The 24,535-nt window shown below is 45.9% G+C and overlaps 1 protein-coding gene across 1 annotated transcript in view; it reads left to right on the top strand.

The window, feature by feature from the left end:
* ptprua (protein tyrosine phosphatase receptor type Ua) overlaps positions 1-24,535 on the top strand; it is a 104,449-nt gene that overhangs the window by 40,115 nt on the left and 39,799 nt on the right. The window contains 5 exon segments of the mRNA XM_028964822.1: positions 10,804-11,075; positions 15,983-16,064; positions 20,677-20,792; positions 23,730-23,861; positions 23,863-23,902. Of these exon segments, the coding sequence (XP_028820655.1) occupies positions 10,804-11,075; positions 15,983-16,064; positions 20,677-20,792; positions 23,730-23,861; positions 23,863-23,902 (642 nt within the window).

Here is a 24,535-nt window from a genome sequence, read left to right as displayed (position 1 = left end):
TTTGGTCATCTGAGGTGAGATTTCCCAAAGCAAGACAGCTACAGTCGTTGTAAGAAAGGAGACCACAATAAATTTGCACCTTTAATGTGACCTGAACTCAGTTGCATCTGTCAGGGGAAAAACGTACAGTAGGCCGGTTGCGTAGGTATTCATTTCCATCCTCTGCTAATGTTTCTGATCGTTGAGTGTTGCGTTGTTTCTAATACGGCACTCGTTATTCACATGACGCCATGTCTGTAGATTTCTGTGTAATTCACGCTCTGATTAAAAAAGTGTTTAAAGTGAAGTGATTGTCACATGTGATACACAGCAGCACAGCACACGATGCACACAGTGAAATTTGTCCTCTGCATTTAACCCATCACCCTGAGTGAGCAGTGGGCAGCCATGACAGGCGCCCGGGGAGCAGTGTGTGGGGACGGTGCTCAGTGGCACCTCAGTGGCACCTTGGCGGATCGGGAATCGAACCTGCAACCTTCTGATTACAGGACCGTTTCCTTAACCGCTAGACCACCACTGCCCCCTCACTACTTCCTGCTCAATTCCTCATCAGTCCAATTGACTGGCGTGCTGAATAAACGGGCCGCCATGTCGGTCTGAGTTACGCTCCGACTATATCCTCATGCAGCTGCTGCACTGATACGAAGAGGATGAAATATAAACAGCTGCGTATTTGCTGTCGGGCCGGTGACCGCCTGACCCGTGGTGACCTCTTGCATGCCTGACGAAAGGTCGCGAGACATATACTACCGACATACTACCAGTTCCCGACTGCTCGGTTCCTGGCGCCAGGGGTGGGGGGGGTTTGGACCGCTGCAGATGGCGGCGTGTCTTTGTGTGTGTGTGTGTGTGTGTGTGGGTGGTTTTTTTTTTGTGCTGCATTGCACGAGCATGAATGAGTGTGAGATGTATTTGTTCGCAGTGGCGTGAGGTCACACTTAGACCTTGTTTTGTCGTCACCGTCATCTGTTAGGCCACTGACAGACATCACACTCTCTCTCTCTCTCTCAGTCCGTGTGTGGCGGCCTTCCTGTCGGCCTGTGGCCTGACGGTTTCCCATCATCCCCTGGCAGACGTCAGACGCAGCAGCAGGGCGTCGCTGTGAGTGTGACAGCCCAGCAGAGCGCCGGATCACTGGGTCCGACTGCACGTGCGTGTGTGCGGGTCGGAGGAGCAGTCGGGGGTCTGTGTTTACCGGCTGTTGCTGTGTGTCCTGCGTTCCTTGGGGTGGACCTTTATTTAGGCAGCAGATGGGGACGGGTGGGACACACATGACACACGGAACCCGAGACACTCCTCGAAAAATCCAGCTGGAACGCCGCAGAGACACGGGGAACGCGGGTTAAAAAATTCAATTAACACACACACACTACCTCACAATAAACATACATATATGTACCAGCTGCACACACACAAACACACACACACACACACACACAGATGCTTTATATATAGAACATGGCAACTGTGGGCTTTTGGTTCTGCTGTTTATTGGAACATCAGCAACGTCCGGGTCCGGAACACCGGGTCCACAGTCAGTGTTCTTAATATAGAGCTCAGAGTTTACTTTTAATTCATCTACTGTACACACACACACACACACACACACAGTGGGAGGGAAAGAGGCAAGAATTCTGCATCGCTCTCGTAAATCTCCGAAGGTGCTGTTTGGAGAAGGTGGCGTTACGGGCGCTGCGTATTTCTCGCTGTCCTCGGTGGCGATGCTTATTAGGCTGATTTATTGCTATTGATTTTAATTTGCAGACTTTATGCGCCTGAAGCTGCTGCTGTTAAACCGATGCGACGTGGGACATGAATTAAGTCACCAGGGACTACGGCGTCTTTCAACTGAGCGTGACAACGGCCTTGTTGATCAACCCTACCCGCCTTCTCATTTTTCTCACCTTTTTAACAATTTCAAACCACTCGTTGCTCCCCATTGGCCTCTTCGTAACTTTTCCGCTTAACCATTGGCTGTTTTGAAATTGGAGGAGCCAATGAGGTGCCGGCATTGTCTCTCTTTGAGAAGCTCTGTCGCCTCGTGTGGCTTCCCTTTCAGACCGTTGCTGCTGCTCTCATGGGGGCTTTGTTGAAACGCAACCACATTCAATGGACTATTTAAATCTTAAATCACGAACCAAAATCCGCTGCCTTGATGGGGCTCGCCCATGCTGGCCCTCTGGGGATTGGGTATTTACCACTGCCCCACCTGCTGGCCGCCGAAGACTTACACTGGACTGGAAACAAGAACCTGCGAGAAAAGAATGATAGATTATTTAAAAATGACCACACCCCTCTTTAACGGCATCGCTGATTGGTTGATGAAAAAAATGAAAAAGAACTCATGGCTCTCCAGGTTCTGATGGTTTTCCAGCCTCAGAATTAGGAACGACATGGGAGACCTGAAGAAGGAAAGGCTTGGATTTCCAGTGAAGGACCTGGGATGAGGAGCTAAAGTCCAGAACCCAACTGAGACACTTTATTCTGGGTTTTCAGCTTGATTTGTCACTCATGATGCAGATCGTGATTTGACCGATAGATAAAGTCCAAATGCTGTTGGACAGAAGAACAGCTTGTTCCTTGATTTTGAGAAGATAGACTTTTCTGGAAGCATCCCAGCTGAGACACGTGCGGGGGTTAAGCCCCTAACGGTGTGGGGTAAACACTCGGGACGTTAGAAGCCGTTGAAATGCTAATGAACCCAGCAACTCTGGGGCCTCCGATCACAGCATGTTCTGGAACAGTCTGACTCCGCCCCCCGCCCAGACGAGCATGAGTCACATTGGTGGCGCCCGTTTTTATGTAAATTCCCCGAACTACTTTACAAAAGGCACATTTCTGAGCTGCGGTATTTAGGAACGTGAATATCTAAACTTATTTTGATTATGACTGTTGCTCTTTCTTTCCCATAAAATCCAGGATTTAAGAGGGTGATGCTTTTTACGCTTTACGTTCAGACATAAACCCCACCGCCTCCTAGACTCGCCACCACTCGTCGTGGCCCTAAAAGGCACCAGGCCCCCGTCCAGCCCGGATCCTCACCCACCCCTGCCCTCCGTCTCCTCCTGGCAGGGGTCCAGTGACCATTGGCGCCCCCCGCAGCCTCTCCACTTCCCGTTAGCAGGGCGGGTGTGGTCAGCAGGAAGTGGTGCGGTGCAGTCAGATGCTCTGCGTTGATTAGCTTCGAGCTAAATGGTTCCTGGTCGGAGCTCGCTGCTCCTGCCAAACGCTGGCAGTCGGAGGAACATTTCGTCATGGTAACGCCGTTACTTTCTGCAACTGGGTTTTCCAGCGATTAACAAGCAATCCAAATGTTCCGAAAACTACTTTTTTTTTTGTAAGAGAGATTACTTTCCTTTTTTTTCCTGACATGAGTTCTCCACTCGCCAAATCCTATAGATGTTTGGGGTGGAGCCAAATATAATTATCTGTGTTTGAACAGAAACCAGCCTGTGCAGAAAAGATCACATAATGATCAAATTCTGCCTGAAACTGAACGTAGCCCCGCCTCTTTGGCCATGTTTGGTTTAATCAGTACTCAAACCGCAGTACGTTAAGCTTAGCAACGGAAAAATGTGTTCTATCCACGATTACGATTTTAAACGCGTTCGACTTAGACCTTTGGTCTGAGATGAAGGTTAATCTGCTCTTAATATTTTCTTGAGTTTGGCATTTCAGAATATTCAGATCTTTAAATGTTGAAGTGTAAGAATATGACCTGTACCTTTTGAACAGCAATCACTCAGCTGGTGCATGATGGGTATCAGCATCGAGTGTGTGTGTGTGTGTGTGTGTGTTGGTTGCTCTCCTTGGTTTCTGTGTTCTGAGTTGTTCTGTGACACGCACACACGCACACACGCACACACACACACATTTACATTTACAGCATTTACCTTATCCGGACCGCCTTACAATTAGTAGCTACATGGACAGTCCCTCTGAAGACACTTAAGTGTCTTGCTCAGGGATTCGATAGTAGTTAGTGGGGTTTGAATCTAGGTCGTCTGCTTAATAGGCGAGTGTGTTACCCACTAGGCCACTACCACAGAATGAAAGTGAAGTGATTGTCATTGTGAAACACTGCAGCACAGCATACGTTGCAGATGTGTCTGAAATTAACCATCATTTAACCTTTAGTGAGCAGTGGACAGCAATGACAGTGTGTGGGGAGGGTACTTTGCTCGGTGGCACCATGGCGGTTTGGGATTTGAACCAGCAACCTTCTGATTAGAGCCCACCACCGCCCTTGAATATATGAATATATGCACATATACACACATCATGTAACCGAGAATCAGAACATGTTTTTATTGAATATATATATTTTTGCCACAGCTCAACACACACATCTCCACACACACACACACACACACCAGTGGCGTAGCACTGGACCTGTTTACCTAATGCTGTGTCTAGAGAAATAAAACAAGACACACACACACAAGGAGTTGAGGGCTTCTGTGATGGACTCGGTACTCCGTGCTCCGCCCTATGGCAGAAATCAATAGTGCATTAGCAGTGGTGGCCGGACAACCGCGGACTCGAACACCGACACTCGTCCCCTCCTCACCTTCCACAGTGCCGGTGTCTCCCTACATCTCCCTCTCGCTCTCTCTACCACAAGAATAATCTGATTGGATTATATCATCGCTGAATGGATTCCTAGTTCTGCTTTTGTGTCTTATCAACATTTCAAGAACGTTGCTTTAGGTTTTTGGGCCAATCAGTACCAGGAACGCAGCTTCTGTCTGACAGCCCTTCAGCGACCAGCTGCCGTGGAGCTCAGACAGACGCCCAGTGTTCCAGCCAGGGTCCTGCAGGACGGATGGACAGACAGCCTGCATGGCCTTCCACAGTTACACAAGGACAGAGTGTACCGCTGCATGATGCAGAAGTCTGCATTTCTGTGTGTTTGTGCTCTTCTGATGTATTTTGTGGGGACCAAATGTCCTCACAGACATTTTGTAAAAAAACTTGGACGAAAAAAAGACAAAATCAGTTCAGGGATACAGTTAGGTTCAGGATTAGGAAACATTTATAATATGGACGCATACAAAATTGGTCTTCAGTTACGAGTTGTGTGTGTGTGTGAGTGTGTGTGTGTGTGTTTGTGAAAATGTTCTGAAGGAACACAATTCTGTCAGCTGAGACGGACAGAAGGAGGGGAAAAAACATGGAACTAATCGACCATTTCTGCCCTTCAAATATCATCAGAATAGAAAGTAGCTGCAGGTGAGAATAAATCATGAATAAACAGAGAGAGGGAGGTGGGAGACCAGCGCTTCTGCTCACGTTCCAGCTTTCCCCTCATATTTCTCCACATTTTCACAGTATTTCAAGTTGCACTATGAAGGATTTATGGGGACCTAATATCTCAAGTGTTTTGATGGGAGAATTTTCACCTGTAGCTAAAAATCATTGTTTTGTCTTATACTTTGACTCTTTATATCTGCCTGATAATATCACCAATAATTCTACAATAACATAATAAATAATAATAATAAAGTGAAGTGATTGTCATTGTGATACACTGCAGCACAGCACACGGTCACACAACAAAATGTGTGCTCTGCTTTTAACCATAATGCTTGGTGAGCAGTGGGCAGCCATGACAGGCGCCCGGGGAGCAGTGTGTGATCAGTGGCACCTCAGTGGCACCTTGGCGGATCAGGATTCGAACCGGCAACCTTTCTGATTACGTTGCCGCTTCCTTAACCGCTAGGCCACCTAACAGGAATAATACTCATTAATAGCATTAGTATTATAATGAACAAATCAAATTCAAATTTTATTTGTCACATACACAGTCATACACGGTATGATATGCAGTGAAATGGTTAAGCGACTGCTACAGACCAAATATTACACTTTTATGTTTTTACCATAAAATATGTGGAACAGGTAGGGTGAAGGTGTCCAAATGAATAAAGTGAACGTAAAAAGTAAAAAAAATTGTGCAAGAGTAAAACAATTGTGCAAGTATTCTGGGGGGGGGGTGAGTCCAGTGAAAGTGCTGGAGTGTATTAGTGTTAAGAGATTAACAGGTTAAATGACAAGTCACAGATTATAAACGAATGCAAGTAGGTGTTAATTATGCAGAAAAATGAGAGTTTAGACCCATTACAGTCATGGACATTTATATCACAAAATGACTGATGAGTAGACGATTTTGGCCGTCCACGTTCTGGACACTTCTGTGTAGGACGAGCCCCGACTGCTCTAGAAAAGCTTTCCTGATGTGAGATACGGTGTGGAAATGGTGTGAGAGACCGGGAGGATAAAAGCGTCGGAATTTATTTGCTCGTGTTGATCCGTTCTCACAACTTGGAAAAAATCTCCGTCCCTTATCTTCCGTCCTTGTCTTCTTCTCTTTGTATCTATATCTTTTAAACCGTCTTCCTCCCTCTTAATCAGAGACACACACACATTTCCTTGCTGTAGCGGTGATAAATACGGTGGGAGCCATGGCTGTTCGGTTCTGCTGGGTCGGCCTAATCTCCTAATGGATGTTTTTTTGCTCGTCCATGGGTCACGGGGGAGAGAGATGTTGCCTTATCTTTTTTTTTTTGAATTATGGAAAAAAAATTGATAATATTTCCTCACATTGGATGGTTTTCTCCTGTGCAAGGTTCCCTTTTCCTGAGAACGCACCCACATTTTGTGTGTGTGTCTGTAGATTTATAAAAGGTCAGCATTCAAATCCAGTTAAAATTCTCATCATGGCATTATTATCATCATTAGTGGCTTTTTAATTAAAGCGTAAATCAGCCGGATCTTTTGCCCCCCCAGGAGTTGGGTGACGGTTTAGGAAACTCGGCCGGCTGCGAGGTGAACGCACAGTTTTCCACTTTTATTTCATTCAGATGTCAGAGCTGACTTTGTAAGGGACCTCAGTCGCGGCTCCTCTTCATCCTGACATCAGAACTGGACCATGGGTCAGTGAAAAAGAAGCTGTCCTGGTTTGATGAATCATCTTTTCTTTTCCATCAAGTGTATGGAGAAGAGATGGCACCTGGTGGCAAGGTGGTGATGTTCTGTACAACGTTCTGCTGAGAACTCTTGGGTTAACGTGCCACATACCTGGACATTATTGACGAACAAGTTTCCTTAAATGATTCAACTTTGGTTTTAAAGAACTGGCTGATCAGTGTTTCCAAAAGACTAAAGTAGATCTCTGCTGCCAGATGAAAGAAAAGAACTGTTCTGCTTTTCATGAACTGTAGGATTGTACGCTGTCAAGTTCAGGGCTAATTACATCCAGCGAAATGTTCCTTTATGAAGAAGTTCTGTTACGTAACAGTTCCTTTTTATGTCTCGAAACTGAAAAAGCTTTTTTGTACAATGTATGTTTAAAAATGCAGAAGGCACTCTGAAGGAGAAGTAAATGATTTTTCTGTTTTGTTTGATCCATTCTTCAAAAGCATCATGGAGGATTAAATTATCTGATCTGGTCCTGATGGAGCAGCTGGGTTCTCTTGCCCGGGGTTCTTGACAGGTTCTTCCCAATTCCATGCTGGTGCCGGTGGACGCCTGGGAGAAGAAGGATGTGAGGGTCAGCGGGAAATGTTGCTGATGAAGGAATGGTGTCCGTTTCTGAGCTTTTAATCTGCCCCCTCATGGTTCTCCTGGGGTGTGGGCACCACCATCTGAACGTAGGCTGAAGGTTGTCCTGGATCCCAGGACACCTGTTACCACAGCTCCGGATATGCAGGGTGTGCTTTTGAATCATTTTAGTATATGTGTGAAAATGGGTAGGTGTGTGTGTGTTACAGGTTAGGAGCTGTGTGGTAGTTTAATATACGACTGTGGTTGGGTTTAGGTGAATACATGTGGCTAGTTACACATTTATAACACATTATTTAAATCATACTTGAAATTAGTCCTTACTACAAAGCTGCAATATAAGTGTGTGTGTGTGTGTGTTATTATGCATGTGCGTATAGTATGTGTTATGCTTAAGAGTTTATTAATATGTGTACTATAGTGAGATAGTGTGCGTGTGTTATTATGTGTTAGTGTATTAGAGTTTATTAATATGTATACTATAGTGAGATAGTGTGTGTTATTATGCATTGAGTATTAGAGTTTAGTAACGTGTGTACTGTAGTGAGATTGTGTGTGTGTTTTAGTGTGTGTTATTATGTGTTAGAATATTAGAGTATAGAAATGTGTGTACTAAAGTGAGATGGTGTGTTTCTTTCAGTATGTGTGTGTGTGTTTGTGTTGTTGCATTAGAGTATTAGAGTTTATTAATATGTGTACCATAGTGAGTGAGTGTGTTTGTTATTATGTGTTAGTGTATTAGTTTATTAATATGTGTACCATAGTGAGATAGTGTGTGTGTTATTATGCGTTAGTGTATCAGAGTTTAGTAATGTGTGTACTGTAGTGAGACAGTGTATGTGTTGTTATGTGTTAGAGTATGCGTGTTTAGTAATATGTGTACTAAATTGAGATAGTTTGTGTGTGTTTTGGTGTGTGTGTATTGAATCAGCATCTCCCTTGGCGTATATCTCCAGTCGTATCTCCTGCTGTGTGAAGCGGCGCGTCTCTCTCTGCTGGGACCGCCGCTGGGTTTGGGCAGGAAGTGTCCCGGCGTGCGAACAGCTTCCTGTATCGCTCTACTGACGCTCTGCTCTCTCTAACATCAAGACTGCAGACTGCGTTAGTCTCAGAGCTTTGCTCATAACATCAATCTTCAACATACAAACCATGACTTCAGTGTTACAGTTAGGGACAACATCTGAAAAAGGTTTTACTTTCTCCCCATATAGCTGTAATATGTTTGAACATACAGTACAGGCCAAAGGTTTGGACACACCTTCTCATTCAATGTGTTTTCTTCATGACATTGGTAGATTCTCTCTGAAGGCACATGTGGAGTTATGTACCTGGCCTCCACAGTCACCGGACCTGAAACAAATCGAGATGGTTTGGGGTGAGCTGGACCGCAGAGTGAAGGCAAAGGGGACAACAAGTGCTAAACACCTCTGGGAACTCCTTCAAGACTGTTGGAAAACCATTTCAGATGACGACATCTTGAAGCTCATCGAGAGAATGCCAAAAGTGTTCAAAGCAGTAATCAGAGCAAATGGCGGCTATTTTGTAGAAACTAGAATATAAAACATGTTTTCACTTATTTCACCTTTTTTGTTAAGTACATAACTCCACATGTGTTCATTCATAGTTTTGATGCCTTCAGTGCGTCCAAACTTTTGGCCTGTACTGAATGAGAATGTCATTTCAGACTTTGAACAAGGGCAGAACCTTAAACCCAGCTTCATTTTTCTCAACCTTTGTCTACTTCCACATTCATAATTGCATGTTGCCTCAGACTATGTATGAGTGTGTGTATGTGTGTGTGTTTGTCTGGAGTGCTGCTCACTCTCAGCTATCTGGTCTCAGTTCCATTACAGGCTAATAACATTGTCGTCGTGATTAATGGCGAGGGGCTTTCAGCGGGCAAAGACCTCATCATGGCTACACTGATTACACAGCCATTTAACTACATTACCCAAAATGCACCCTGCCCTGTAGGGCTAAAGGATGGTTGCCCTATTTAGGGTGATTGCATTAGAGGGTCAGGCCACTTCTTTCGTGGGAGTCTTACGTTTTTCTGAAAGCTGCTTTTGTTGTCTGAGAATCAGCAATGAATCAATTCAAATTGAATCCAATTGGACCAAATGAAGCAAAGTTTGGGATTCTTTGCAGGCTCCTGTGTTTGGTTTGGTTTGGTTTCTGTGTTTTCCTCATCGTAGCCCATCTGTGCCACTTTCTCTTTAATGGTAAGTGTCCTGCTGTGCAGATGGTGGTTCTGAGCTACACTCCACCCCGTTCCATGCCTTAAAAGGAAATCATAACAAGTCCATTCATACTCCATTTCATGCACACAAACACACACAAAACCCCCCACACACTCTATACCATGAACTATAAGAACCTACCTTGCTTATGCTACTATTAGGTTTTGCATGTTCATTAATATGCATTACATCAACAAAACGTCAACCTTTTTACGCTTAACGTTTCTTCCATGATGCATTTAATTGGATGCATGTTAAGATGGCCTCATAAAAGGAAAAGCTGCAATTAAATCAGTGCTGGGCCCTATTTTTGGCTGAACAAAACACAAGCCAATCAAGTGACTTTCTGATGTTTATCAAGGGCCAGACCTTCCAAATGCTTTAATGGATCAGTGCTGGGTCTCATGCCCCAGTAGATGAGAGATGAGAGAAACTCTTCATTGGTTCTTACTAAATAAATATCGTGATCTGCTGACACCCCCACTGGTCCGGCGCCGGAGTCGGCTGTGGCCGGATCCCCCCTCTGAATGCAGACGATGAATTCATGAACAGTTATGATCTGACAGGAATTGTCATGGATTTATGGATTACTGAACATTTTTAGATGAATCCTTCTTGAGAAAATTGCTCAATAGTTCATACACTAAGCAATCAGGCAAAAGGCTGTTTCAAGAGATGCAGTGTCACTCAGCCAATAAGAATGAACTGTTGGAAGTATCTTGGTTGGAAGAAGTCATGTTGGAACCGTATTTCCTCTCTAAGGTCTGTTGAAGAGTGGAGTGGATATGTGTTGATGAATGTTCAGGCTGAGTTCGCACAATCAACACAAATGTTGTTTTTCTGGATGTGTTGAAATCCTCCCTCTCGTTCCAAATCCATGTATCTATATTGTTCATTTTAGAACCTTGCTGGTTTATAAAATCTATATATGAATTACTGATCGAATGTTATCTTTGATTGAGTGAAGAATCTCTCTCTCTCACTCTGTCATCCCCGCCAGGGTCCTTCATGATGGTAAACTGTTCCCAGCATGCCGCGGGGCAGCACGGACACCTGATGCTGCGTCCGCTGAGCGAGAATGACACGCACTGCGTCCAGTTCAGCTACTTCCTGTACAGCCGCGACGGCCACAGCCCTGGCACCCTGCAGGTCTACATCAGGGTCAATGGAGGACCACTGGGAAACGCAGTGTGGAACGTCTCTGGGTCCCATGGGCGCAAGTGGCACCAGGTGGAGCTCGCCATCAGCACCTTTTGGCCGAGTGAATATCAGGTGAGAACTAACACAGTTAACCTAGTGTTGTTTTTGTCAATAAAATTTATGCTAAAATTTATGACAAAATATTTTTTTCAGTGAAACTTTTTGACGATATAAAGATGAGACGTAATTGGTCATCTGGCAATAACTATAACAAATTGTGTAATATTGCTGACAAATAAAAACAAGAGTAAATATGGTTAACTAAAGACTAAACGTCTCTTCATTTTCGCTGAAGAAAACTAGACGGGACGTTATGGCCTCTTGTCTAAATGCGTCATTATATCATGTCTGTGTCTCTCCGGACGTATTGCTTCCGTAATACACAATTACGGCATTCAATAGGATGCTTCTGATGGGTTATCAGATGGCTTTACAATGAAGTGGAAAAGAAAACAGAATTAGTGGTCAAAAAACATGGAACAAATCCGAACGTCTTCCTGTCTGGATTGGATGTATTCTTTAGTATATAAGGCAACAATAATATAGTAATAAGATAACCTTGTTTTAATTATGAAGAGGGTTTGACTAACAGAAAATGTTGTTTTTGTTTGTTCTACTAGGTACTTGTACTATATGGGGCAGTGGTGGCCTAGCGCTTAAGGAAGCGGCCCCAAAGCCAGAGGGTTGCCGGTTAGAATCCCGAGCCGCCCATGAGCCACTGAGGTGCCACTGAGCAAAGCACCGTCCCCACACACTGCTCCCCGGGCGCCTGTCATGGCTGCCCACTGCTCACCAAGGGTGATGGTTAAAAGCAGAGGACACATTTTGTTGAGTCACTGTGTGCTGTGCTGCAGTGTATCACAATGACAATCACTTCACGGTCACCTTATATTGACCGGGTTAAATAGAATTGCATTACTGAACTCACCAGCCTCTTTCTCTTGCTGATAATAACGGTGCAACATTCTGGTCAATTGGTCTAAAGTGGCCTTTTCACACCGGTGAATCATTTTATGGTTCCTCTTTCTATACGTTCAATTAAAACATATCTGGCACCAATGCAGTAAATCGGACTTGAGTCAGAGTGTTGCTGTTGGGTTGCAGCAGGCGCGTCACAAGGTCGCAGTTACAGCTGTAGTATGGCGCTGGTGCGGCCCACTTGTTATGAGTGGTAATTTATTCCCTCGACCCCGAGTTCATTTGCTGGCCGAAGGCAGGGCGATAATGAGGAGCAAGCAGCCGGAGCAGGTCAGCTGACCTTGTTCGCGTGTGACCCCACCCCCTACCTGCTCCTTCGCCGGCAGGGGAAGCGGAGTTGTGCGGCGTGTGCCTGCGTAACCTTGGCCCAAGCGAGGCTCGACTCAATAAATCAGGAGGCACTTAATGCGATTACGGCGCTGCGCGGATCGATGCGGACGAGGCGAGCCTCTGCCCCTCCGCCCCGTCCTGTCATCCCTCCGCCCCTTCCTCCCACGTCCCTTCTGACCAGCAGTAATGATTTTCCTTCTCTCCTTTTCTTTTTGTTTGGTTGGTTTGTTTGTCATCCTCCAATCTGCAACCGCATCACAGCGCGGCCCTGCCAGCACCGCGTAGCCCCGTAAACATGTGGCGGCTTTATGGGATACATGCTGGGCGGGGCTCCGGGCTGCTGGGATGAGTTACTGAACTGCTTCGTCTTTGTCACTGATAATCCTGTAGAGTCCCAGAACATCCAGACGGGAGGTTTTAAATACACATTCTGTGTATGTGTGCCTTGGTGTGGGAAAGGGGGTGGGGGGTGACGTCGTAGCTGCCTCCACCCACGTACCCCCGGACGCCGCTGATTTCCCGCTCGTCTTCTGGCTCTTTCTCTTATCGTTCGTTACGCCTCATCTTCCTCACCGCACTTCTACAAAATGTACCTCAATCCCTCCGTTAAGGTTCCGAACCTCATCTCGGGATCGGAGACCCTATGACCTCTGAAGTGAATTGAAAGTGAAGTGATTGTCATTGTGATACACAGCACAGCACACGGTGACACAACGAAACGTGTCCTCTGCTTTTAACCATCACCCTTGGTGAGCAGTGGGCAGCCATAACAGGCACCCGGGATTCGAACCGGCAACTTTCTAATTATGGGGCTGCTTCCTTACCCGCTGTGCCTTCACTGCAGGGACGGCTTGCATTTGTGGGGTTCCTGGAGCTGAAGATTCCAGAATGGATTTCTAGACAACCTGACAGAACATAGAACACATCAACATAGAACCGTGCCTTTGCAATGGCAACTTCGCACTGAGAACTACGTTTGGGGGAAATCCCCCCAAATCCGGAGAAAGTAGCTCATGATCTGGTACAGGCGGTGCAAATATTAATATTTTCAGTCTTTTGATACTGTATTTCTCTCTATGCTCTGTGATTTTTTTCTTTTATCTTGATACACGGTCTACGGTGCAATCTTGGACGAACTCTGATTAGATGCACCCGTGAACAATGGTTAACAATAGGACATTAAGGTGTATATTAGCTGACTGACTCAAGATCTCATCCCAAGCATGCAGCCTTGCTAGAAACAGAACCATTGTTAGGTAGCTACTACGTTTTATACGTTTTATAAATATCTTCATTAGAGGTTCAGCAAAGTTTTGGGTAATGACTGCTAGCCGTGTTTCAAAGGCCACTCACTTCCAAGTGCATTGTGGGTTTACCTTAACATAGAAATGAATAGAACTCACCAGAGATGACAATCTGCAGTGAAACGATGTTTAGTGAAGTATTTATTTTTATGTGTGTCTGGGCAGCATGATATGACGGTTTGAATTAAGAACAGCCGTATTCAGCCTGTATTCGATTGTGTTGGAACCTTCTCATGTGTCGCCAATGTTCCGGACAGACACAGCATGCGGCCAAGTGTTCTCAGAAAGTCTCTGGAGGCATCGACCCTAAGATGGATTGTGAGTGAGTGAGTGAGTGAGTGAGTGAGAACTAATCTCTGCAGCTGTCATGAGGATGCAGTCTACAACAGTCTGGCCTTCGTTTCCTTTCCAGCAACAGCCATTTTCTGTGGCATAGGTTGGACTGCAAAACTTTAACACTAGAACTTCCAGGTTTTTCTGACCCCCTCATTCCTACCAGAGGAAGGCCAAATGGCCCCTTGATTTGAAACTAAGAACTCAATCACTGACAAATGGCTCCCATTCATTTGTAAATGGGTGGCCCATTGGAATGTGTCACTCCACATCCCACCATTACCCGTGAGGCCTGGCACATTTGCATTTTTTTACTCAGAAGAGCTCAAATCCAAAGCAGGCCAAACCTTTGTGTATGACATGGGGGGCTTCATATCTGCCATATCTACACAAAATATCCCACACACTGACTGACCTGCAAATATGAAAGACACACATGATCACAAATATACGGAAACACAAGTCTGTTTTATTTATAAAAAAATGGAGTGTTTCAGACTTATCATTTGAAGACATCTCTGACTGGAACCGATTTGTCCGAATATCCGATGTGAGACGCATGCTCCGAAGGTGTCACGCCCTGCAGCGGAGCTCTGCAGCGTGCGCGAATTGGCACCTGGCGATGTCTTGCGAACAACTCTTGTTAGTTATAAAATGTCTCTGACTGGCGCGAACGGCAGCTTTAAATGGCACAGGGATCGTTGGAATTCTGCTGCGGCCGCTCGGCCGCATTGACTTTTATGAGCCGGTGAGCCCTGGGTCTCTCAGGCCGCGCCATTAAAATGCATGAGTGCGGCCCGCCTTGATCTCCGCTGTGATTCGCAGTCCGCCTCCGAACCGAGCCTGGATCAGGCTCCGAGCTCGGAACGTTCCTGGGCGTGGCATCGTGTGGTGTGATGATGACGATGATGACGATGGCCTTTGTCTACTCTGTGGTGTGTGTAATTCTCACTCTGTTACAGGTGTCAGAGACGAGAGGAGCCCCGTTATGAAGAATCTCTCGCTCTTCCTTTATCTCCCCCCTCTCCGTCTCTCCCCGTCGCCAACATTTAACTTCCTGTTTATCTGAGGGCTCAGCTGAGCTGTAAACTTTATCGACGTTATTCCGACTCCTCGGCCCGGTGTGACGTTTTTAATGTGCAGCAGTAAAGTAAAAACTTTGTTTCCCCGTCGGCAGCGTAGAGCTGTTCGTTCTGCTGCTCACTGATCGGCGAGCAGCTCGGGGAAGAAGAGGAATAAAAAACGCGCGGCGATGGGAGGCGGCTTGCGTCTCAGGGGGAGCCAATCGATGGCCGCGACGCACCAGCGGCTGATGAATTGAGGAGTTAATCGGGCGGACGTCTCTAATGGCCCGGCATCCGAATGAAAAATAAAAATAAATTAGCGGAGGGCCCGCATCCGTCTTCCCGCGGCCTGCGTGGAATCGACCGCCGCTGGCACTTAGCGCCCTGATGTATCATCAGCGCCGGGGGGGGCTGTGTGGAGTTGTGCGGTCTACTCTGTGTGTGTATCGGTGTGTCGATGCCCATTTCCATGACAGCCGGCCCACGTTTCTACGGTTTTTTTTCGTATTTACAACTCATGACGCAGCGGAAATTTGCTCGAATAACTCACTCACTCACTCACTCACTCACTCCCGATCCATCTCAGGGGACATCTGGAGACATCGGTCCCATCCGGGGAGCAGCTCACCCAGGCAGTTGAAATAGGAAGCTTCCTCCCAAAGCGGGAAGAGACACAATATTGCATTTTTTGTGCACGTGTGTGTCCATATTCAAATGACTCGGTATATTAAAAGCGGATGGACCCAAGGTGTGTGTTTGTGTGCCTTTTCCTGCAAACTTAATGTGTCAATGTGTGCCATGATGGTGGCGCGTCAACTCTTCCAGCACGAAGTGTGAAATGCCGTATGATAAAGTTGAGGCGACTCGATTTTATTTTAGCGCCCATGTCACTTTCTCGCTGTAAGCGAATGGTTTGCTGATCAAAACTTGTTCCTTCTCTTCACCTTGTCCTCTCTGTGTCTTGCGGCAGGTCGTGTTTGAAGCCACGGTTTCCGCCGAGCGCCGGGGCTTCATCGCGCTGGACGACATTGTCCTGCTGACCTACCCCTGCAGTAAGTGAACTTTCCTGGGGACAGGGGGGAGTCTGGGTAAACACGGCCCCAGCGGTTGGGAGCCGACCTCTGATGTGAATGGGACTGACGTGGGACAGGCTGTCTGGAGACACCTGTCTGTCTGTCCCTGAGTGCTATATTTGATGTGGTTCTTTATTCAGTTCATTTATGGGCCTGTTAACGCTCTCATTAGATTGAAAAACAAGGACGTCAGTTTCAACATAATTCCATGTGCCATTTACGTTGGTGTTGACTTATGCTACCAGCCCAACCGACGTGGACTTTTTTGGGACCATTTACAACATGACGACTTGAGGAACGAAAAATTCCTTTTCCATACCTGGACTGCCCGGAGTCTGCCTTATGGCACAATGCAAATACACACTCTCCTTCTCAGACACATATACAGAATTACATATGCATTACATGCAAGGAAACACACACATTAATTCAAACACATCATCCCTCCAGTCAGTAGTTTGTAGGACAGTCCCCCTGGAGACACTCGGTCTTAAGTGTCTTGCTCAGGGACACAAGTGGGGTTTGAACCCTTGGGACTCTTTTGGTTCATAGGCGGGTGTGTTACCAGCCCTTTTTATGGCTGCCCTCTGCTGTCACCCCGACTTTCCTGTGTCCTCCTGTCTCAGCTGAAGGCAGCCGTCTGTCTGAAGGATCACTGCTGATTGAGGCGGAATGTTAATGACTGCTAATGAAAGGCAAAATACAGCATTCCCTCACACACACACACACACACACACAGTGCATCATTGAACCCCAGGTCGGATGTTGGCCACGGTGTACATGATTCACCGCGGCAACGGCTAAAATGTTGCTGGGATATGGTTTTGGCGGGAGTCGGATGGCGATTTAACCTCCTCCCATCGTTCGTCTCTAACAACCACGGAGATGCTGCAGGAGACATGTGAGAGGCCAAACACACACTCCTGCAGGAAGCTCCAAATCTGAACCTGGAACCAATGGAAGCCCGGGGTGTTATGCCAAAAAGCGGCCAATCACAGTGGATTTGCACGTTCGCCACGTCGGGAGTCTGATGCTGCTGGCATTTCTGCAGAAGGAGTTTTGTGAAAGTAATTGTTGAAATTTCAGGAGATCAGCAGACCCTTGCGTTTTCAGCAGTGGAATAATATGGGTCTTGACGAGGGGTATACATTTTGATATTTTTACGCCGCTACAGTTTTGCATTCTGTTAAATTCTCTTCTCTTCTTTTTTCATGCAGTAATGCCACCTCAAAAGTCAAAACTCCAAATGCATAAATATGTATTCCTATTTTAGCCTTCCAGGGTGGTGCTCGGGTGCAGTAGGTATCAGAGCAGGGTTGGGGTTGGACAAGAAAACAGTCCAATTGGTGAAACAGGTATTAAATAGTCCAACGTAGTGAATTGGAGAAGATCAGTCCATGTTTGAAGGTCCATGTCTAGTGTCATGGTCCACAGTGTTCGTTATAATGCTACTGGTCCATTTGAAGTCAGGAGCCAGGATCTAGAGAAGATCAGAGAGTCACAGATTAGACTCGGGTGGCTGGGACTGAGTGCTTATAGAATGCCTGGGTTCTCGGTGGTCTATCCTCTAGTCCTTTTTTTATCCCTCCATTCTTTCTGTAACAGCCACAAAACAATGACTCACGAATCATTAAAGGAACCACACCATGAGCTACTTTTTTTTGCATTCTAAACACTGAGATATATTAATAATATTATTATATATTAGCATATTAGTAAATGGTTTTACTGCATTTTTTTGTTATCTGGGAGACGGGTTATTTGTCAGTTTTGAAATGTGTCCATTGCAAATAATTCGCTCCTTTGCATGAATGCATCTCACACACACAGAGCGGCGTGACGCTCCATACAGACTGTTAAAATAACCCTCGGCCTTCCGGACGGATGAACTATCAGACGTCGGTTTGTTTAAAATTCCTGCACGCGTGACATTTCAGCCCACGTCTCCCGAGTCCCGGTCAGAATTCCAGACACGTGTTACAGTCAGCCAGGATCTTCATCAAGTCGCGAGCCTCCGGACCAGGAGATGACTTCAGCCGAGTTAAAAGACGTTTAGCAGATGGCTGGCTTTTGTGGGCACTGCCCTTCATTTATGTCTGTGTGGTTACATGCATGAGAGAGAACAGTTTACGATTATGTTAATACTTGTCACTAAAACCACATAAACACAGAACGGAATTGTAAAGCAGTCTGGGGACGGGTTGGCAGGCAGCTCTGCCACATGTGGACAGCCATCCCGCCGCTATGCGATTGGCCACCATATGCCTCGTACCGCCATGACTTGTCACTGGTGGCGATGTGATCTGGAAACGCCTGGCCCGTCTCAGCCTGGCACAGTGGGTGGAGTCAACAGCCTGTCAACCTGTCATAGACTGAGGGGTCAGAATGCAGATCTGTGGTATGTATCTGGCATGCATTGGATCATGGGAGGTGGTAGCCTACAAAGTCCCAGGTTCAAACCCCACTTGCTACTGTTGTGTCCCTGAGCAAGACACTTAACCCTAAATTGCTCCAGGGGGACTGTCCCTGAAACTACTACATTTACAACTACTAGTTGTAAGTCGCTCTGGATAAGGGCATCTGATAAATGCTGTAAATGTAAATATAGAAAATATAGTCTACTGATTCTAATCGGAGACAAAATTCTATTTTAAAGGGTCAGTCAGGTAATAAATAAATAAAAAGAATTGACTGAATATCATAGGCTCATAGATTAAGGGATTCAGATTAAGATTCATTATGAATCCTTATGAAACTATATCATATGTTGACCTCTTTATGTTGAATTATCTTACAGAGCAGCGATTAAACAAGGTTCTTTGGTGTTTTTTTGATAGTTTTGGGTCAAGAATGTGTTAGACGGTGTCGTTTCCTATTGCAAATATTTTCTGACTTATGATCAAGGCATCTAGATTCACACAATCATATTGAAAAAGTGTAGTAAATAAGTACAGACTTAATTGAACATTATATTAATAATAATATTCAGGTTGATGCGGCAGACTCTGCACAAGGTGTCTTTGTTGTGCGACAGCAAAGGACTCTGAAGGAATAAAAAAGACCATTTTCCACCAGCTTTGCCTTCAGATGGTGCATGAAGTCTGGTTATTGATTTTATGGGTGTATAATAATAACCTTAAAAGCCTCGAACGGCTTTCTGTGTTCGTCCGTGCATTGATGGCGATCTTGTCTGAAAAGCGGTATAAAGAGTCATCATTCTTCCACCGGGGCAGAGTGCACGACTCCTCTGGTTAGCAGGTGTGTATTTCGGGCCCCGTGTAAGTGTGTGTGCGCGCGTCACAGTGAAGAGCAGTTGTTATTGTCTCCATCCATCACTTCGGGTGGAGAGTCTTGGTCGAATCAGGCGGTTTGTGGCGCCTTCGTTGCAGATTTTTTTATGCACTGATTGCAGACGTGAGCGTTGATGGTGAGAGTTTCACAATCCTGTTCTCGCCCAGCGTCGGTGTGGCACGGGGGTCGAGGGTCATCGTCATTCGCTCGCCCTACAGCTGCATGTCGTGAAAAGCTCGGCACAGCACCGCGCTGTTCTCTGAGGTTGACAATTAGACGCTATTGTTCCGGGAGCGAAAAGAGTCGAGCCTCTGAATCGCACACCGGTTCCCTGCTGGTGCATGGATATATTCAGGCTTTTATCCTCTTTCTTTACCACACACACACACACACACACACACCAGAAAGTTGACAGTAAATCAGCAATCTTGTGGCATTTTCTTGTAAAGAGAACTATAAAACTATATCTGGACATCAGCTTGATGCATCTTTACAAGTAACTACCAAAATGCAACATGATGCACACGCTGTATACAGAGTAGCAACACTGATCAGGGTGGTAGTAGCCTAGTGGGTAACACACTCGCCTGTGAACCAGAAGACCCGGGTTCGAATCCCACTTACTACCATTGTGTCCCTGAGCAAGACACTTAACCCTGAGTGTCTCCAGGGGGAGACTGTCCCTGTAACTACTGATTGTAAGTCGCTCTGGATAAGGGCGTCTGATAAATGCCATAAATGTAAATGTAAAATGATCACATTATGTGATAAAATGAATGCGCAGGAACGAGTCACATACTGCTTATAAATCTGATTAAAAATATTGTTATAATCACATTTCTACACTAAAGATTTGATGCTAAAGAAAATATCGCATGACGTTATAACATTTGCGTGATGAGAGGATGAGTTCATGTTACAGTGAAGATGGATGTTGACGGTGCATCTGGAAAGTTTATTTTACATGAGCGGTTATAAAAGGTGTGGCCTGAACACAATCTTGAGTAATGATATTTTGAATGTCAAAAGAACAAAATTAGGCTGTAACAAATAGACAAACCCAAACTCTAAGTTGTGAAGGTGCATCTTTGTTCGGTTTCATATAGAATGAAGGCGCTTTAGATGGAGCTACATAATTGGCCCTGTTTCATCTCCAAAAGTTATAATTACTGTTTATAGTATACAGAATGTAATGAATAGTGAAGTTGTTGTATTATGCATCTTATTGAAATGTTGGTTAATTGTACTACACAGAAGCCTTAAGCATCTGCACCAGCCCTGATCTTGTCTTATTCCACAGATAAGGTCCCTCGCTTCTCCCGGCTCGGAGACGTGGAGGTGAACAGCGGCCAGAACGCCTCCTTCCAGTGCGTGGCGTCTGGCCGGGCCATGGATGTCGACCCCTACTACCTTGAGGTGGGTGTGAGAAGTGCATCCTGGGTAAAAGAGAGATCTGAACGGCTGGTGGTAATGGTGTCTGTTTCTCTTGTGCAATTTTGCATTAATGCGTCCAGCTTCTCCACAACGACCTTGAAGCTCCGCCGCCCGAGTGCTTTTGAAATGACGGCGTGAGGAGAGACTCCTCACTAAATGAGATCTCTGTTCACCGACTGTTCCGCCTCCCTCGGCCTGCTCTTCATCATCAGTGCTTTTTTTAGCGAGTTTGTGGCGGTGGTCGGCAGAGAGGTCTGAAGATCGCCCTCGTCGCTTCTCGTCTTTTTAATCACTCGCATTTCCTCATTAGCGCTCCTCTTCAGTCAGGAGGTCGGACTAATTACTGTAACCAGCATGAGTGTGCTGGGGTCTTTAAGGAGAACTTTGACCTTTAGGCTTGGGGTTAAACGTGGATAAAACTTTCACGCTGCAGCATTGTTTAGCATCTTAATTTTTGGAAAGTCTGTAATGCAGTATGTTGAGAAATAAGCATTTGTTACAGGGGTAATGGAGACTGAAATAAATAAGCAGAGGGAAAGTGAAGTACAGCGAACTTAGGCCGTGATTTGAAACAATATTACCTACAAATGATATAAAAAGAATGAATTATCACACGGGATGAACGCAAGACAGACGGACGGACCAGGGCCCCGTACAAGCCTCTGCACCTCCCGACATTGGCTGGAATTCACGTGCTGAGGGCGTGCTTCTGGTTGGAGTTTGTATGGAGTTTGCATCCCTTCCCCATCAGTAGTTGGCCTGGGAAGTGGCAGACTAGCGGGTATAGAAGAGGTCCCTTAATCGGAAGGTTGCCGGTTCAAATCCCGAACCGCCACTGAGCAAACACTTTGTCAAACTCTCATCCCTACACACTGTCATGGCCGTCCACTGCTCACTAACGGTGATGGTTAAAATGCTAAACTGTTGAACCCCTGTCGGTTTAGTAGGGTTTGATAGGCTGAGTTAGTGAATAGAAAAGTGGCTAATTGATGCGTTCGCTTTGACCCGCCTCCCCATGAAAGGAGTCGTGCCTGTTTGAAATAGTCCGTGCTAATTGTTTACACAATGCTCTTATTTAACCAGCACATTTCACAACCTCGTCTGTTCCCCGTTCCATTTGTGAGACATTACAGATCTGGCCCACGTCAGCATGTTTGCGGCCAATAATCCAAAACTGCAGATAAACCATAATACAGCTGAGTTTCCTGCCAGAGCTGTAGAGAGACGATCTGGAAAGAATGCGTTGGGAGGATATTAGATTTGTCTGATGCACCAGACCTCAACTTAGCCCATTAGCGCCACTTCGTATTCCGTGTCTCTCGCTGTCACCGTGGTAAATGGTTTAGACACTTGCGGTCTGCTGCCGCTGTTTCGCTCGATTTGGTGAAGAACAGAAAGCCAAACAATCGGAACCTGCATCCGGAGACGTCTCTGGAGCTCATCAGCCCAGGTTCCGACAGGTTCTGCGCTGCAAAAGGCAGTGGAATGAGAAGATGAGCTTTCCACTGCCGCTGCGTCACTCCAACATGAATGCAATTATCACCCGGCCTGCTGCGGCACTGTGAATAATTCAGAGTTTTAAATTAAGTGTGGGCGATGAAAAAATCTAAAAAACTTTACCCCCTTGCTTCTATTTCACCTATTTTTTTTACCGAAGGCCTGCCCAGTCTGCCACAATTTCACACTCCACTCCAGCCTATGAAAGGCGCCCCGGGAGCAGTGTGTGGGCACAGTTCTTTGCTCAGTTGCACCTCAGTGGCTCCTTGGTGGCTTGGGATTCGAACCGGCAACCTTCTGATTGCGGGTCCACTTCCTGACCTGCTAGGCCACCACTGACCTAAAATCCCACTTATTGGGGCATTTTCTTTGATCCCAAGTTTCCCATTGATACCGAAAAAGATCTCAGATCATAGCGCCCCTGGTGGTGGTTCCGTGAGGATGTGGTTACTGGCTATTTCTTCAAAAGAAATGGAATTCCTTTGCACGTAACTGTTAATATTTGATGAAGCACCTTCAAAAATGCTTGCCTCCATTCCCTTATTCTGATCCTCTAAAAAAATTTATCATTGTAACTGCATCATTTACGTTTGGTTCAGTAAAAAAAAAAAAAAAATTGGAGTTCTGTTTGTTTGCGCATTACTCATTTACATTTACAGCACTTATCAGACGCCCTTATCCAGAGCAACTTACAATCAGTAGTTACAGGGACGGTCCCCCCCTGGAGACACTCAGGGTTAAGTGTCTTGCTCAGGGACACAATGGTCGAAAGTGGGGTTTGAACCTGGGTCTTCTGGTTCATAGGCGAGTGTGTTACCCACTAGGCCACTACCATCACCATTACTCATTACGTCCGATCTATTTACATCATCTTCCAGCTACAGAATACCTGAGAAGAACAGTAAAGGACAGTAAAGAGCCTAGGGACATCACAGAGCATCCAAATTTGACATTTTGAACCACCCACAGCCTGCCCCGCCCCCTGTGATTTGATTGGACTCTCAGAATTGACTGACAGCTCAGAGCTCTTCTCGGTTGTTTGTCAGCAGACCACGCAGGTGAACGTGCTGCGTTCTGTCACGGAAAAGACCCCCGGCAACGTTCCCGTCACTTTCGTTCTGGCGTCGGCTCACACGGGCCCCGGAGGACTGGCTCCGCGCCAGAGTTTAATATGAATCTGCGCTGTTTTAATGGCCTCATAAGCAGCAGGCATGCTTGAGAGAATATCTGAAATTACATTTTTGCCCAAACTCTGATTGTCGCTTTTTCTCCACATTAAAGCAGTGCTGGAGATCAGTGACCGGGTGTAATTTTAATTACACACACACACATTTAATGTATAATACAGAAATCATTTTGCTAGATGTATACTGACATAGTTCTGCGTTGAATGTGTGTTTTTGGCGTCTGTTTGTGTGACAGCGACGGAGCGGCGCGCTGATTGAGGCGGCGTCGGTGTCGTGGCGTCAGGGCCGTTGGGTGGCGTCGTTCCAGGTGGAAGCGGTGCAGAGGGGCGAGCAGGATCTCTACCGCTGTGTTACCCAGTCCAGCAGGGGGGGCGGGAGTGTCCAACTTCGCAGAGCTCATCGTCAGAGGTAGACACACACACACACACACACACATGCTTACAGTGTGGAAATGCAAGTCCATTCCCTCGTGTATAACTAATGAGATTTACTTGGGTTGATTAAGGTCTTATTGGCCCGTTAGTAACAGATTTGTGCCGAAAGAGCATAATTAACCATGCAATCACGTATGCAAATGAGGCTCGTTCTGCTTTATTCTGTACCGGATGAAGGAGATGCCCTGCTCGCTCTGACCCGATGAAAAGATTCCTCCACTCAAGTACAGCAGAAGAGATGTTATTGAAATCATATTTCAGAAGGTGGCAGATCGAGAACTGGACAGAGTTCCCATGGGAGAGCAGTATGCAGAAGACCTTAATGCTCTAACTAGTTTACTTAACTCTAACTGGTTTAATACTTCCTGCTGTAACTAATTTACTTCCTGCTCTAAGTAGTTTACTTTCTGCTCTAACTAACTTGCTCTAACTATCTTTAAACTTCCTGCTTTAACTAGTTTACTTTCTGCTCTAACTAGTTTAATACTACCTGTTCTAAGTAGTTTAAAACTTCCTGTTCTAACTAACTTGCTCTAACTTAATACTTCCTGCTTGTGTCGATACCCAATACGTACCACTTGCCCGATTGGTTCTGCGCATTCTCCGA

This window comes from Denticeps clupeoides, chromosome 20 (genome assembly GCF_900700375.1).
Source record: "Denticeps clupeoides chromosome 20, fDenClu1.1, whole genome shotgun sequence".
Lineage (NCBI taxonomy): Eukaryota > Metazoa > Chordata > Actinopteri > Clupeiformes > Denticipitidae > Denticeps > Denticeps clupeoides.
The sequence above is the reverse complement of the archived record's forward strand: the minus strand, read 5'-3'. Positions and strand labels throughout refer to the sequence as shown.